The 14,724-nt window shown below is 38.1% G+C and overlaps 1 protein-coding gene across 4 annotated transcripts; it reads left to right on the forward strand.

Moving 5' to 3' along the window:
- Nucleotides 1–4,039: 4,039 nt before the first annotated feature.
- On the forward strand, nucleotides 4,040–14,118 carry OTX1 (orthodenticle homeobox 1). 4 transcript variants are annotated; one of them, XM_073672132.1, is made up of 5 exons: nucleotides 4,636–4,677; nucleotides 6,460–6,686; nucleotides 7,871–8,088; nucleotides 9,837–9,988; nucleotides 12,160–14,118. In XM_073672132.1, exons 3-5 carry the CDS (start codon nucleotides 7,992–7,994, stop codon nucleotides 12,925–12,927), a joined length of 1,017 nt encoding a protein of 338 aa, XP_073528233.1. In that variant the 5' UTR covers nucleotides 4,636–4,677; nucleotides 6,460–6,686; nucleotides 7,871–7,991; the 3' UTR covers nucleotides 12,928–14,118. The 4 variants fall into 4 exon arrangements, with proteins under 4 accessions (XP_073528235.1, XP_073528233.1, XP_073528236.1 ...); XM_073672134.1 differs by lacking the exons at nucleotides 4,636–4,677; nucleotides 6,460–6,686 and adding an exon at nucleotides 4,040–4,196; XM_073672135.1 differs by lacking the exons at nucleotides 4,636–4,677; nucleotides 6,460–6,686 and adding an exon at nucleotides 6,787–6,927.
- Nucleotides 14,119–14,724: the final 606 nt, after the last annotated feature.

A 14,724-nucleotide genomic window follows, 5' to 3' on the forward strand; every position in this document is an offset into this window, starting at 1 on the left:
TGAAACGAGTACTGTATCAACATGGGCTGAAAGGCCAGGAAGAAGCCATTCCTCCAAAAGAAACATAAAAAAGCCAGATTAATGTTTGCAAATGCACACAGGAACAAAGACCTTAATTTTTGGAGACATGTCCTGTGGTCTCATGAGACTTAAATGTAACTTTTTGAGCATAATGACCATCATTACGATTGGATGAAAAAGGGAGAAGCTTGGAAGCCTAAGAACACCATCCCAACTGTGAAACACGGGGGTAGCAGCATCATGTTGTGGGGTTGTTTTGCTGCAGGAGGGACTGGTGCACTTCACAAAATAGATGGCATCATGAGAAAAGAAGGTTATGTGGCAATACTGAAGCAACATCTCAAGACATCAGCTAGGAAGTTAAAGCTTGGGCAGAAATGGGTCTTCCAAATGGACATGACCCTAAGCTGCCAAATTGGTAACAAAGTGGCTTAAGGATAACAAAGTCAATGTTTTGGAGTGGCCATCACAAAGCCCTGATCTCAATCCTATTGAAAATTTATGAGCAAAGCTGAAAAGACAGGTGCGAGCAAGGCGACCTACAAACCTGGATCAGTTACACCAGTTTTGTCAGGAGGAATGGGCCCAAATTCCAACCAACTATTGTGAGAAGCTTGTAGAAGGATATCCCAACGTTTGACCCAAGTCATTCAGTTTAAGGTCAATGGTACCAAATACTAATGAAATGTATGTAAACTTTTGACTTTGCAGTAAGTAATAAAAATGCCTTAAAACATTCTCTCTCTCTCATTACTCTGGCATTTGGCAAATATTAAAAGTTATGGTAATCCTAATTGACCTAAAACGGGAAAGGTTTATTCTGATTTCATGTCAGATATTGAGAAAAACATGCATGTGTGTCTTTTTATATAGTGTATGTAAACTTCTGGTTTCAACTGTAGATAGATAGATAAGATACAAAAGATACAGTACAAAAATAGATGTGAATGATACAGTAGATAGATATGATAGATACGAGGAAGGATACAATAAATGCAAACGATAGATACGTACACAGATCAATACATAGATGGATAGATACGATAGATGGACATATAATATATGATAGATACAGTAGATAGTTAGAAATTATAAATAGATTGATACAAAAGATACATAGATATGGATGGATACAATAAATGCGTATGATAGATAAGTAAACAGATCGATGGATACATACAATAGAAACGATACATAGATATATACAGACTGATAGATTGCTAGATAGTAGATACATATGATAGACAGATATGATATATACTATAGATAGACCGATAGATACATAGTCTAGATAGATAGATAGATAGATACTATAGATAGATAATATATATATGTGAAATTGATAGATATTAGATGAACAAGATGAATAAATTATAGCAGATAGATATTTGATAGGTGAATTAACAGACTGACATGATAGATACTGTAAATATGAGCATCAAGCATATTAGATATGAGATGTGTTTGAGAGATAGATATGAGATAAATGGATGAATAAGAGGTGGATTGAAAGATAAATGGATATTACAACAATCTGTATCAAAACTAAAGCACTGCAGAATATGTTGTCACTAAGTAAGCAAGTATAAAATAAGATGTGTAAATGTGTGTGCGATAGATAGATAGATACATACATATATACTACCTCTTTTATGGATCTGAATTGATGGATATGAAATGTATAGATAGGCAGACATTAGATGGATTAATAGACAAATCTGAAATGAATACATTTGTAATAGATTATATGAGATAGGTACATTTGATATAGCTAAATAAATATTAGCTATATGAAATTATTTATGGATATGAGAGATGAGACAAGATGATTTGAGAGATGGGTAGATATTAGATTAATAGTTATGAACAACATAGTTATGAGACCAATAGATATAAGATTGATATATATTAGATGGATTGACAGATATTTGAGACATGTAAGAAGTACAGTAGCTACATATGGATAATCTATTTTAAGGGTATAGACAGATAAATATGTAACACTAATAGATTTGACTTAGAGAAATAAATATGTGAGAAATTAATAAGATGATTTCAGAGACGGGAAGATATTTGTTGACAAATATGAGATTGATGCACAGATAAAATAAAAAATAAATATATAGATAAATATAACACAGATATTTGATAAGATATAAATTAAAAAGATAGATATGTGATTAGATGCATATGAGATAGATAGATGATTAGATAGATAGATATGTGATTAGATAGATTATTGATAAATACAAATTACAAATATGAGATCGATAGACAGATCAAAGAAATATGAGATATTGCTAAATATTCAATATATGTAACTGTGATATAGATAGATATGACAGAAATAGATATCATATAATTTTAGATAGATTGATGGAAGAAATAGAGATGTGAGAGAGAGATTAGAAAGATTGATAGATGCAATTAACTCCTGGATAAATAGGTAGACATGAAAACGGCATGAGATAGAGATGCTAGATAAATGGAGATATAAGATGGGATATTAGATGGAGCAATTGGTGATAAAGAGACATCGATAGAGATCTTAGATGACATATACACATAGATGGAGTATATACACATACAGTGGAGATAAACTGCTTGTTAGTATTATACTTTATTTTAGTGCTGCGATTTTTTCCCTTTTTTACTTATTCACACTGGACCCTAAATCTCGGCTCTGGTCGCTGGCAGACCGATCCTTCTCTCTGGCCGATGTGCTGCTCTTCTGCAATAGAGAGGGAAAGATTGGAGACGCAATAAAGGATCTGTGCCAGAGACACGGGATTCGGAATTTGTCAGATTTACTCCATTTTTATATCATTTAAAAGATTCTCCGCTTATGTGTGAAAGCTTAATAACTTATAATGTATCCTCTAAATACAGAGAGTTATTTATGTATCCTTCATGTATGTATGTGTATATATATATATATATATACCTCATGTATATACTTGTATACTTCATATATTCTTCATATATATACTTCTTTCTTTAAGATGATATGCCTTAACTAAAGTCTAATACATTTCAGATTACAGATCACACCATCTTGTATAATCCATACATTCGATTCCCTTCTAGATGTTCCATGAGTTTACAATAAATTATATAGAAATACAAAGCCAGGGTGAAAACCATAATTTAATTATATTAGGCATAAACAAACCTAGGAAGGCCCTATTCCCCAGTGTCATCCTACACAGTTGCCATTTCCTATGTTCTTCATGATTTATCGTTTACATATAAATTATAATATAATGCTATATTGTAAAGTTATGCAGAATAATAGCATATATACATTTTTTTACACCTACAGACATCACTGTGGGGACAAAGCAGGGGCCTCCTGAAACTCCAATAAGTCTTGTGGCTGGAATTTTCCACTTCATATCATTCGGACAATACTTTTTTCAGATTTCAAAGGTCAATGCATATGCCATAATCTACATTTGTAATAGTAATGAGAAGGTTTTTTGTTATTATACTTAAAAGACTTAAGAAGAATTAATTAAGATAATTATCAACCATAGCAAAAAAAAAAATAACCCTGTATACTGGATTACACCCGTTCTCGGACAGTAATGGTTGGTAATTGCCTCTTGTACCGGATTATTTGAGATGAAATTGTACCGATATTTAGAGTACAATGATCTACAACCTGTGGATGTTTGGTCGCTGTAAATGAAGAAGCAGAGAAAGTTCTTGCGATGTAAATTTCTGCTTTTACAATGTTTGCAAATTAGCGATTGAAACCAACAGAAATGGAAACAATGTATCAAGAAGAAGAGAAGTAGAAGGCGGCTATTGCTTTGTAAACTGTTTATTTCTCTGGAGGGATCTGCAGACTTTCTTAGACATATTTCTAGATGAATGCGATCCAGGATTTGGGCTACAGAGGAGAACGCTATAGATTGGAGCCCATCAGCCCTTCTCAGAGTCCAGTAAAAGGCACAACTCCCTGCACTTCTCCTCTCCCTTACCTTTCCCGGAGCGCAATACAAACAGCCCCCAATCAAAGAGGAACAAAAGAAGAAAGGAGTCGGGGGTTCTGCCCCTGCAATTTGGAAGCTTCATGAACCGTCATCCGGATCCAAGGCCAAGATGCATGAAAGAGCCCCTGGGGAGGGCAGAGGGATTTTTTTATTCTGTGCAGTCAGCCATCCCTAGAGGTGAGAGATGGGGGGCGTCTTGTAGGATCAGGGTCTTGTGTTGTCTTCCAGGTGTCTGATCAGGGGCTGCTCTGCTCTTAGTAGATCCCAGAATGAAGTAGATTCCAGGTGTGTGTGATCCAAGCAGATCCCAGTAACTGAGTCCTCAACTGCTCCACACTTGTCTCTGTGTCCCCTGTATCCAGCTGCAGCCAAGTATCTTCTCCCTCCATAACCCAGATACAATTTCCCTGCTGTACACACTAAACTTTTGTGGCTTTTCTTCTTCTCCTTTTCCCTTCTGCCCCCCTCCCACCCTTTCTTCTTCGTTTTAAACTTCCCTTAATCCGAGGTTTATGGGCAGAGGCATTAGGAAAATTCTCCTGCAATTTGGGATTAGACAAAATACTCTTATTACAAAAAAAGGCTTCTGCTACTTGATACCTTCACAGTTCTACAGGCAGAGAGGAGAGACCAGACACACAGGACTGCATCTGCGATTGTATGGACCTACATCTCTGGGTGCATATATATATATACATATATATATATATATATATATATATATATATATATATATATATATATACACACACATGCATATAATCTTGGCATGTGCATCGTGTGCGATGCGTTATACCTGTAATCCTATATAAAATGGGTTAGATGATAGACATGAGTATATGTATAACCCATTTTATATAGTTGATTAGAGATAGATAGATATGGATTAGATATTATTTAAGGAAACTTCCAAAACAGGATTTATTTCTAAGGGTGGGAAGTTAATTATTTTGTTGTGAATAGGCTTTTGGTGCCTTTGTTGATAGGAAAGTGCTTGTGTATAGATGACTTCTGAAGACTGGGGAGAGTTCTTGGCCCCCCCACCTTTTTTCATCAGTATTCTCCCCTCTAGAATAAGTTTAGTTTTTATTTTTATGGCGTTTGAAAATTAACTGATGGTTTTATTCAAATTTTAATCTAAATTGTGAGAGATAAAAAAATGTCAGATTTAGGTTGTACTTGTACTATCACATCAGCCCTGGATGCACAATGCTACAGCTCCACAGATCCATGTCGCTTCATAGAAATATTATTTTTGTTTTATGGTATATATTCTCACACCGACATTAGATAGATTAATGTGTGTAACTTAACTGTATCATTAAGAATATTCTTGTTAGATACAGATACATTTAATTACGGAATCCAAAAAAAAAAAAAAATTATAAATAATTTTCTTTTTAATTTTTTTAAATAATTTTCTTTATAATTATTCTTTTTTTCGGGACTCCGTGTTTTCCTCTCCTGTAATGTCGGTCCTCTCTGCCCCGATCCGCCTGTAGACAGGACCGATCCGCATCTTATTAGGAAACGACTTCACAGAACCGCACTGAATTCCTGCGTTGCTTTCAGGAGTCCCCGGTAAATTTTGAAAAACTAATTAATGCGCAGATCTGTCAGAGATGATTATCTGCTCCTCATATTCCCCCAAGTCTCGTTTTTCTCAGCTAGTTTTAACTGTTTCTCTTCTGATCCGTTTACCCAGGATTTATCAAATAATTGTATTAATAAGGGGGTAAAAATTAAAACAATATAGAAGGGGAAAAAAGTGAAACAATATAAAGGGGAAGAATAAAATAAAACATTATAAATAAGTAAATTGAAAATGTAAAAAAAAATTAGACAATATTTAAATGTGCACATCTATTTAATATATATATATATATCTCACAATATATGTATATATAGATATTCAGTGCAGATGCTATTCAATAATTTCTGTGATGGAAAAAATGTGGTAATCTAGCAATCAAGGGGATAGATACATACATAGATGTGGTGCTTATAAAGCTTTACTGGCACATCAGTATTTTGTCAGTATTTGATCAGTATTTGTAAGTCAAAACCAGGAGTGTCTCCAAAACACAGAAGAGGTGTCAATCTTTCTATTATATTTTTCCTCTAATTGTTCTTCTCCTGGTTTTGATTTACAAATACTAATAAAAAAATACTGAGCAAACACTGAACGTGTGAATGAGCCCTAACACTTTCAGGATTCCTATGTCCTCACTTCTAATAATGTGACTTGTACCCAGGAAATCAGACATGGAATGGTGTAAAGTTTCCTGTTGATGATGAGGGTGCTGGTTTGGGGACCGGGAGGCCTCGGCTGCTGATCTAGGGGCAGGGTCCTGGCAGTATTTCTGTATGAATCCCCGGGTATATCGCTGCTCAGTCCTGACTGTCTCCTGTTTCCTTCCCGTCGGGTCACATTCATCAGACTGGAGCTGGTTCAGTAGTAAACGGAGAGGCGTGATCTCACAGCATTGGCTGAGGCTCCTGTCACTCAGCCCTTTCCTGGGCTGTGATTGGTGAAGACGCGCGGTTTCGCCGCCGCCCCTGGTTCTCTTACAAGGGGTAGGGCAGGAGGAGGGTGATCAATCTTCATCAGTCCACATTTCCTATCACCTAAAGCGGCCGGCGTGAGACAACTGCTCTGCCTACAAGGTAAATGATTTATGCCCTCTGCCTGCGCTGCCAACCTCCCTGGCTCCTCATCTACCACCAATAGCCCCTGGCACAGGAAATAACTTTATTGTATAGTGGTGACAAAGGGAGGGCAGGGGTGCGAAATGGGATCTGGCCCTTTAAATCAACTTCTTAGGACTTCAACCGTCTGCAGCGCTTCCCAAGCGACACTTCTACCTGTCCATGTGGCTGGGGGAGACTAGGAGGCTGTATGTGAGAGGTGAGGCCTGAGCCAGGAATCTGCCTGCAGGAGCCTTGAAAGTTTTCTCTTTCCTGCTGTGTTTTGTTCTTTTTTTCCTTCTGTGTTTAGTCCTTGATGTTGAGATTTTGTGGATTAGGACTAGTAATTTCTCACCTGAATTGATCCATGGACAAGGTGTTTGTTGTTTTTGGTGTTTTTTTCCCCCCTTTCTCTCCTCCTACCTATTATACAACACAGGGCAGGTCCTGTGCCAAGCAAAATGTCTGCACAGAACAGATCGTAATTTTCCAGCAAGTAGGATGTGCAGGGATCCAACTTTCACAACTATGGGAGTTCACACTGAATCCCAGTAACTGCACCTAACATATTTGACATGTTTTAATATTATTAATAATATATATATATAATTTATTTATATTTGTGGCTGCCCATTGTACAGGGTTGGATCCACCTGGTTAGAGTGTGTTATGTAAATAGGGTATTGGTGTGGGATCTCCATTAATTAGCCCCTGACTGGAGGGGGGCTGGTTGGAGATAACATTAACCTATCAATGGATGCCATCTGCAAAAAAAAAAAAAAAAAGTTTAGGTTGAAAATAAATGACAGCTGCTTAAATCTCATCAATTGGTGCATATGTAAAGTGACTTGTTTGTTGTCACAGTCTGGATCGGCCGATGTGTTAAGTCTTGTTGATTTACTAGGAGGTGAGAATTAGGAATGCGCAGCAGGTCGGGGGGCTGTCAGAGGGATGGGGGCTGATAAATATTTATTCTTCACTAATATTGCATTTGTTCCTCAGGATGCAGGGGGGCAGAGTGATCTAATAATCCCCAGAATATCTATCTATATACTTATATATTTTAGTGTATAAGCGTTTGATACTATTATATAAATTGCACATTTAATGTAAACGATCACAATTAATTGGTCTATTAATTAGTGTTTGTTTTTATCCTCCAGACTTTGTACTGCCTTGGTGGGAATAGTAAGAAGAGAGTATTAATGCCCTTTGTATCCGGGTAACATTGAGGAATACATACAGTTTGTGGATAATATCGGGGAGCCCTGGGAAACTGTTAGCATGATGTCTTACCTCAAACAGCCCCCCTATGGCATGAATAGCTTGGGGCTCGCAGGACCAGCAATGGACTTACTCCATCCGTCAGTGGGATACCCAGGTAAGAATCCCACCACACAAACTGTCCCCCTGCCCATTGTGATGTGACCACCGGGCTGCAGATTTGTGTCCAGTCTACATATAAATGTACAAACCCACTAAGCGAGGAATTAGTCAGATCCATAAGATTTGTCTGTAGTAGTAAATACTTTTTTTTTTTTTTTTTTTTTTTAGTTTTTCTCTAGTGTTTCTTAAAGAATGAGATCAGTGTTGCGTTACATATCGCCATTGTAATGTGTGTATTATCCTCTATAGATATCCTATTTATAACCGGAGTCAGAGACTTCAACCGAGTTCTAGATCTAGAGAAACGGAACTAAAGAGTTTTCTAAAGTTAGTAAAAGTTTTGTAGCTGAGTTTAGAATCGGGGCTCCCTGTGATCTGTGCAGATCTGAATAGCTGTTTTGGAGAACGCGGGGCCTACTCCGACTCCCACCACCAGCTCGATCACTTTCTCTTTCTAAAACTCTGGGACAAATGTTCTAAAACAAAGGCGGAGATGTGAGGACCGGGTACAGATCCGCCTATAACTATTACGTTTTATCAAAATAACAATTATGTTTATTTTCAAATATTTTCGATACTTTCCAAAAGTTCTACATTAATATCTCCAGAGGCCTTCTCTTTACTATTCATCGATACCTTTGAGTGTGTGTAAAGATAGATAGATGGCGATTGGTGAAGAGAAGGCCTCTGGGGCTATTAGTTAGAAGTTTTTAAAATATATAAAATAACCAAAACAGAGAAACAAATATGATAAGATGTGTGCTATTAATATATACATATGATAGTAGTGAAAAAAAAATATATATATATTTTTCATTATTTTTTTCGTAGTTATATAAAATATATTTGTGCACAGATTGTAGTTTGGGCAGTGTTAAATGCTCTGATTTCTCCTGTCAATGATACAATGTATAAATTGTAGAATGTTAATACCATCTCTGGTTTAGTGTGCAGAATATCAGTGACAACAAGTTTTAGCTTGATCCCCGTCTGCTCGCTTTCTGCTTGTATTTCCAGCGCTTCTGATCAGGATTACTGATAAATCAGCAGGTCATCCTGTAATTTCTATATTTACAATGTGCTTATTACAATGCTGAGAGGAAATGTAAAAATATTACACACTTCAAAACATATCGCTATAATTCTATCTATAAACGTATACAATTACACTGTCTACCAGACTGCTCTGTGTGTAGGATAAATAAGATCTGAAGAAAAGGCTTTAATTTTTCTTTCTGTTCTATGACAAAGTAGATACTGGCCCAAAATCTAATCCAAATCGGTTGTAAAACGCCTTTTTGTATGACAGGGTCACATAGTGATGAAATAGTAAATCTATGATCAGTATTCGTAACCTCCACATTCTCCAGAGTTTGTCTTCGGTTTCCATTCCTGGCAGATCTGATCCTGCATGGAGCTGGGTGTACACGGCACAATGGGGCATTTAATCAGGATGATTGCATTAAAACAGGTCATTGTCATTACTGTAACTGAGCAGAAGTTCTGTCATTGTGAATTTAGCTACATTTTGTTGCGATTTTAACAATATCCGAATTCTAATTTATAGTGTTGAGTACAGATTGTAGACTTGTAGTCTTTTGTAGAACAATGTGTTTAGCTCCAGATTAGATAGGACTTGATGGCCCGTATGTGGAACGCTCCGTGTAGTGCAGGCGCTGATCCGTAGCTTTCCGTATCCGGAGGACCTATATTAATTAACAGATCCGCGTCCTGCACCCACAGCCACTCCGCGTAAGCAGCGCCGGGAGCGCACCACCTTCACCCGCTCGCAGCTGGACGTGCTGGAGGCCTTGTTCGCCAAGACCCGGTATCCGGACATCTTCATGAGGGAGGAGGTGGCTCTGAAGATAAACCTGCCCGAGTCCCGAGTCCAGGTAATTCCACGCGTGACCCACGCCATCTTCCCTGTGCGCTTCTCCTTTCTGCTCATTCAGTTTGATTCCATCTTTTGTTCTCTGTTGTCAGACATTTCTTTCTGGAGGGGGCATGATTGTACTCATTCAATTATTATTATCTACAGAAATACATTTCCCCCCAATGATCACTACTTAATTCTAAATATCTTCAAAATATAAATATATATAAAATTAAGCTGCTGCAGAACCTCTTGGTGCGATTATATAACCTCTCCTATGAAATGGATGTTAGAGTAGATTTCTGATGGCTGAGACCAGTGGGGGGATATTTATTCTCGTGTTTGTGAGGAGACCCTGCGGCTGATGACCTGTTTCTGGTATGGGGGAAGGTGAGGAAAGTTTTGGACGTGGGATAATTAGTTTGGCATAAGCCTGTGGACCTGTGTCTGCCATCTTGTCTGTAGAGCTTGGCATGAAGCTGGGAGCTGGTTTTCTGTAAGAGTTGTCTACAGAAAGGTTTTCTACACAATTATATACAATAATGCTGTCCTATAGTTACTTACCTGTAAGGGAGGGAAGGGGCTGGTGGTCCAGGGTGTAGTCACCTTATAAGACAGGTGGGCAACCTGTGGGGCTGAGGCTTTTTGGCAAGTTATTATTAGGATCAGCATATTGGAAGTTATTTATGGGCACTTTGCATTTTTTACCTGTAGGATCAGATATGTATTTTGTTCTTTTTTTTTTCTTAAATACATAGAGCAGAAACTGTTGATTTCTTTGGTGCACAGTGTCCATTGCATATATGTGTATATTTATATTGTATAGGTGACTATATGCCAGACAGGTAGGATAAGTAGCGCCCTCTACAGAAAGTAGTGACCACTCTGTGTGCATAAATAATAACAAAAGTTTATATATATATTTACACACACGTCTAAAAACTGTAAATAGTCATATGTATAAACTTTTATTTTTATTTATAATTATAACTTATAATATCCTCTATCTATACAAGAGATTAAATAATTATAATATTTAAGAATTAACAACAAATACACAATTCATATATATAATACATAAGATTAACCTGGCAATTTTAAGATACAATTTTTGTCTATTTAACAATTACATGAAATCACCATTAGGTTTCTTTTAAGTTCTAAAAAAAATAAATACGAATAACTTCTATAGATCCCAGTATACATTCCTAGTAACAATGTTCCATATTTCAGCAAATTGTTTCTTTTCTAGATAATACTTTAACAGTTTATTTAACTTTTTTTAAGTAATCGAATTTTGTAAAGCGAAATACAAAAGTCGATAAGAAAAAAAAAAACCCTAAACAGCAACAAAAAGTATCAAAACTTCAGTCCAAATAATTTTGGACTCAACCAAAATTGGTCACTTGCAGAATATATCGTAAAGGTTAATGTCTTGATCTCATTGCCTCTACATGTTAATTTCAGAATTAATAGCAATAAATAAATAGATTAAAAATATCTGAACGAATACTTCTCCTAAGACAATCTGATCGATAGTTTTGGTCTGCGCAAGTACAAGAAGTGCAGAGTAATAAGCAAGGAAAAAGTTCCCAAAGGAGCAAGAAGTCTCCGGGTATCGGAAAGTTGTCAGTGACACAAACCCAGCGCTAATTCTGATTAGTCGTACATATAATTATAAGAGGAATATTATCATATAGTGTTTAATCTAAGCCTAAAGATCGGACGACAATTGCGGACATTTAAATCTTCGATGTGAAAATGTGTGACATTCCCCATTCTGTATCGAATATTTATAATTAATAAGTATCCACAAGCCTCATTCACTTTATGTAAGTTTGTCGTGCTGCAGTTTATATACCGCACTGTGTAAACAGAGGTACATATAATTTAGTAAAATCTAAAGATTGAGAATGGACCGATCTCCTCATTCTTCCATTATTTTCCTGTGTGTAATAAATATATATTATAATCTACAATCGGTATTAATCTTTCGTTGCCCACATACAAAGCAGCTGTCTCTGCTGCTATATAAAACATTTTATGATATATGTGCAATATAATAATAGTAAGAATTATTGTCGGAAATCGATTAACCCCCACAAGTCGCTGATCGCTCGTCCGACTCTATATGATATTTATAGGATGATCGTTCCCTTTTTTTTTTTTTTTTTTGTCATTTTGCTCCAGGTTTGGTTTAAGAACCGTCGGGCAAAGTGCAGACAGCAACAACAGCAGCAGAGCAGCAGCAGCGGCACCGGAGCCAAGAACCGGCCCGCTAAGAAGAAGTGCAGCCCGGCCCGGGAGAGCTCGGGGTCGGAGAGCAGCGGCCAGTTCACACCTCCTGCGGTCTCCAGCTCCGGATCTTCCTCCTCGTCGTCCTCCAGCTCTGGCTCCTCTGGTAACCCCGGCCTGGGCACAGCCGCTGCGGCTCTGAATGGCAGCACGGCGTCGTCCATCTGGAGCCCGGCTTCTATCTCCCCGGGCACCGCTCCTGCCCCTGGCGCTGCGCCCGATCACCTGGGACCTGCTGCCAGTGCCTCTTGTATGCAGCGCTCCGGCTCCTCATCTGCTGCCTCCTATCCGATGACCTATAGCCAGGCTGCGGGCTACACACAGGGCTACCCGGCCCCATCCTCCTCATACTTTGGAGGGGTAGATTGCAGTTCTTACCTGGCCCCCATGCACTCCCACCACCATCCTCACCAGCTCAGCCCCATGACTCCTTCCTCCATGTCCAGCCATCACCACCACCACCACCTGAGCCAGTCCTCCAGCCACCACCATCACCATCATCACCATCACCAGGGCTATGCCAGCACAGGACTGCCATTCAACTCCTCTGACTGCTTGGACTACAAGGACCAGGCTGCTGCCTCCTCCTGGAAACTCAACTTCAACTCCACCGACTGTCTGGACTACAAAGATCAGGCATCCTGGAGGTTCCAGGTTTTGTGAGCCAAGGAGCATAAAGTTCTGGAAGTAACTTTCATGGCTGGAGCCCCTGAGTGCTATCAGGAGAACATGACCCAACAATGCTTGTCCATAGCTCCATAGCTATGGAGGAGACCCCACATGTCACCAGTCTGCACCTGGACCTGCTGTAGTAACTGTCCTCCTCCTGTGAATTATTTATTGGTCATCTGGACTTTGATGTCTGCAAAGAATATGGGAATGTGGACTTTTTTAATTTTTTTTTCCATCCACTTCTATATATATTTTTTGGCCTATACCCAAAGGTCATCACCTCTGCTAAAGTGTATATAGGTGGGGGTGCCCCTCCTGTTGGCCATCAGCATACACTATACACATGCATTGTTCTCCAAGGTGTAGGATATTGGACTTGCAGCCTCTTGCTGCCTGTAGCAGCTGAAATGTGTAAATATTCGGTCCGTTTCTAGGACCCATTTTATTTTTTAGTTTAATTATATTATTTTCAATTTAATAATTCTCCTAACCGGTCCCTTTTTTGTGGAGAAACCAAACTGTTGATATGAGACTTGGGGGTTTGTGGGTCAGTTTTACTGCACATTATCACAAATACCTTCAATAGAGACTCCCGGGGGTGTAAAAGGGGTTAAATTTAGGTAACAGATAAATATATATATATATATACACTTATAAAAAATGACAGCACATGAAAAATTTGGTTGGAGTTTATTGGTCCGAGCCCAACCAGCAGCAACTCCCCACATGCCTGGTGCTGGCCTCAGCCTATTGATCCACAAGAGGCGCTGATGACGTTGTCAGCCATGTCTCCCAGTGATAGGTTAGGTACCCTTTAAATCATGATACAACCCACAAAGTGGCCGCCTCCACTGACTGTGGACGCCCGCTAAGCTTCAGCATCATGGGAAGGCCTTGGCCTGTGGTTGCAGTGTGTATTAATAGGCATTGTATGTAGAATCACTTCATTATTGTACTGTCCCTTTAGTTGACTTGGGCTCACGGTATAAAGTTCCGTCTCAGCACTTCCATTTGTGTCACTGAAGATTCGGATCAGTTTGTCCCTGTGTAGGTGGAAAATGAATTAAAAAAAAAAAAAATGTTTGTAAATTTGATAACATGGTATGTCACATCATTCCCAGTGTAAGGGAAGCACATATCTACATACCCCCTCTTCCCATAATAAAAATCAGACTAATTGATTTCAAGCCTTTGTGTCATCATTTCTATGTGGCGCTAAGATTCGTATGGCAGCGAGCAGGATGAACAGAGAACGTGGGTGAAATAGCCACAGAAACCAGTCGGGTTACATTTTTTTTAATTTTTTTTGGCTGTTTCACAGTGTTTGTATATTTATTATTTTATTTTATTTTTGTTAGCAAAAATACAATTTTTTTTTTCTTTCACACCTTTTGTGCATTCTTTGGGAGTACTTAGAGTTCTTCAAGTTTTCCAAATAAATGTTCTAGGTATGGCATATTTTCATGCCCCCTCCCCCCCTCTTTGGTGGCTTCTTGATTAAAAAATGCATTAGAAATACCGTATGTGTATTAAAAAAAAAAAAAAAAAAAAAAAAAGAGCCCCCAAACAAAGTTTCTAAAATGAAAATCACATGATGGTGATGGAAGCCTTAAGCTGTATAGACAGATCCAATTTTTATTTTTATTTTTTATTGTTCTTCATATGGGGGAAAATACATTTCCAAGTATCTTGCCTATTACGGTGAAAAACAGCCAGTGCTAAGATACAAAATCGCTGAGATTTGTATGATGTTCACTTTTTTTTTTTTTCTTTCATGGACCTGTTGAG

This window comes from Phyllobates terribilis, unplaced genomic scaffold, assembly GCF_046119375.1.
Source record: "Phyllobates terribilis strain yellow unplaced genomic scaffold, ASM4611937v1 Scaffold_3__8_contigs__length_932513732, whole genome shotgun sequence".
In the NCBI taxonomy this organism is placed as follows: Eukaryota; Metazoa; Chordata; class Amphibia; order Anura; family Dendrobatidae; genus Phyllobates; species Phyllobates terribilis.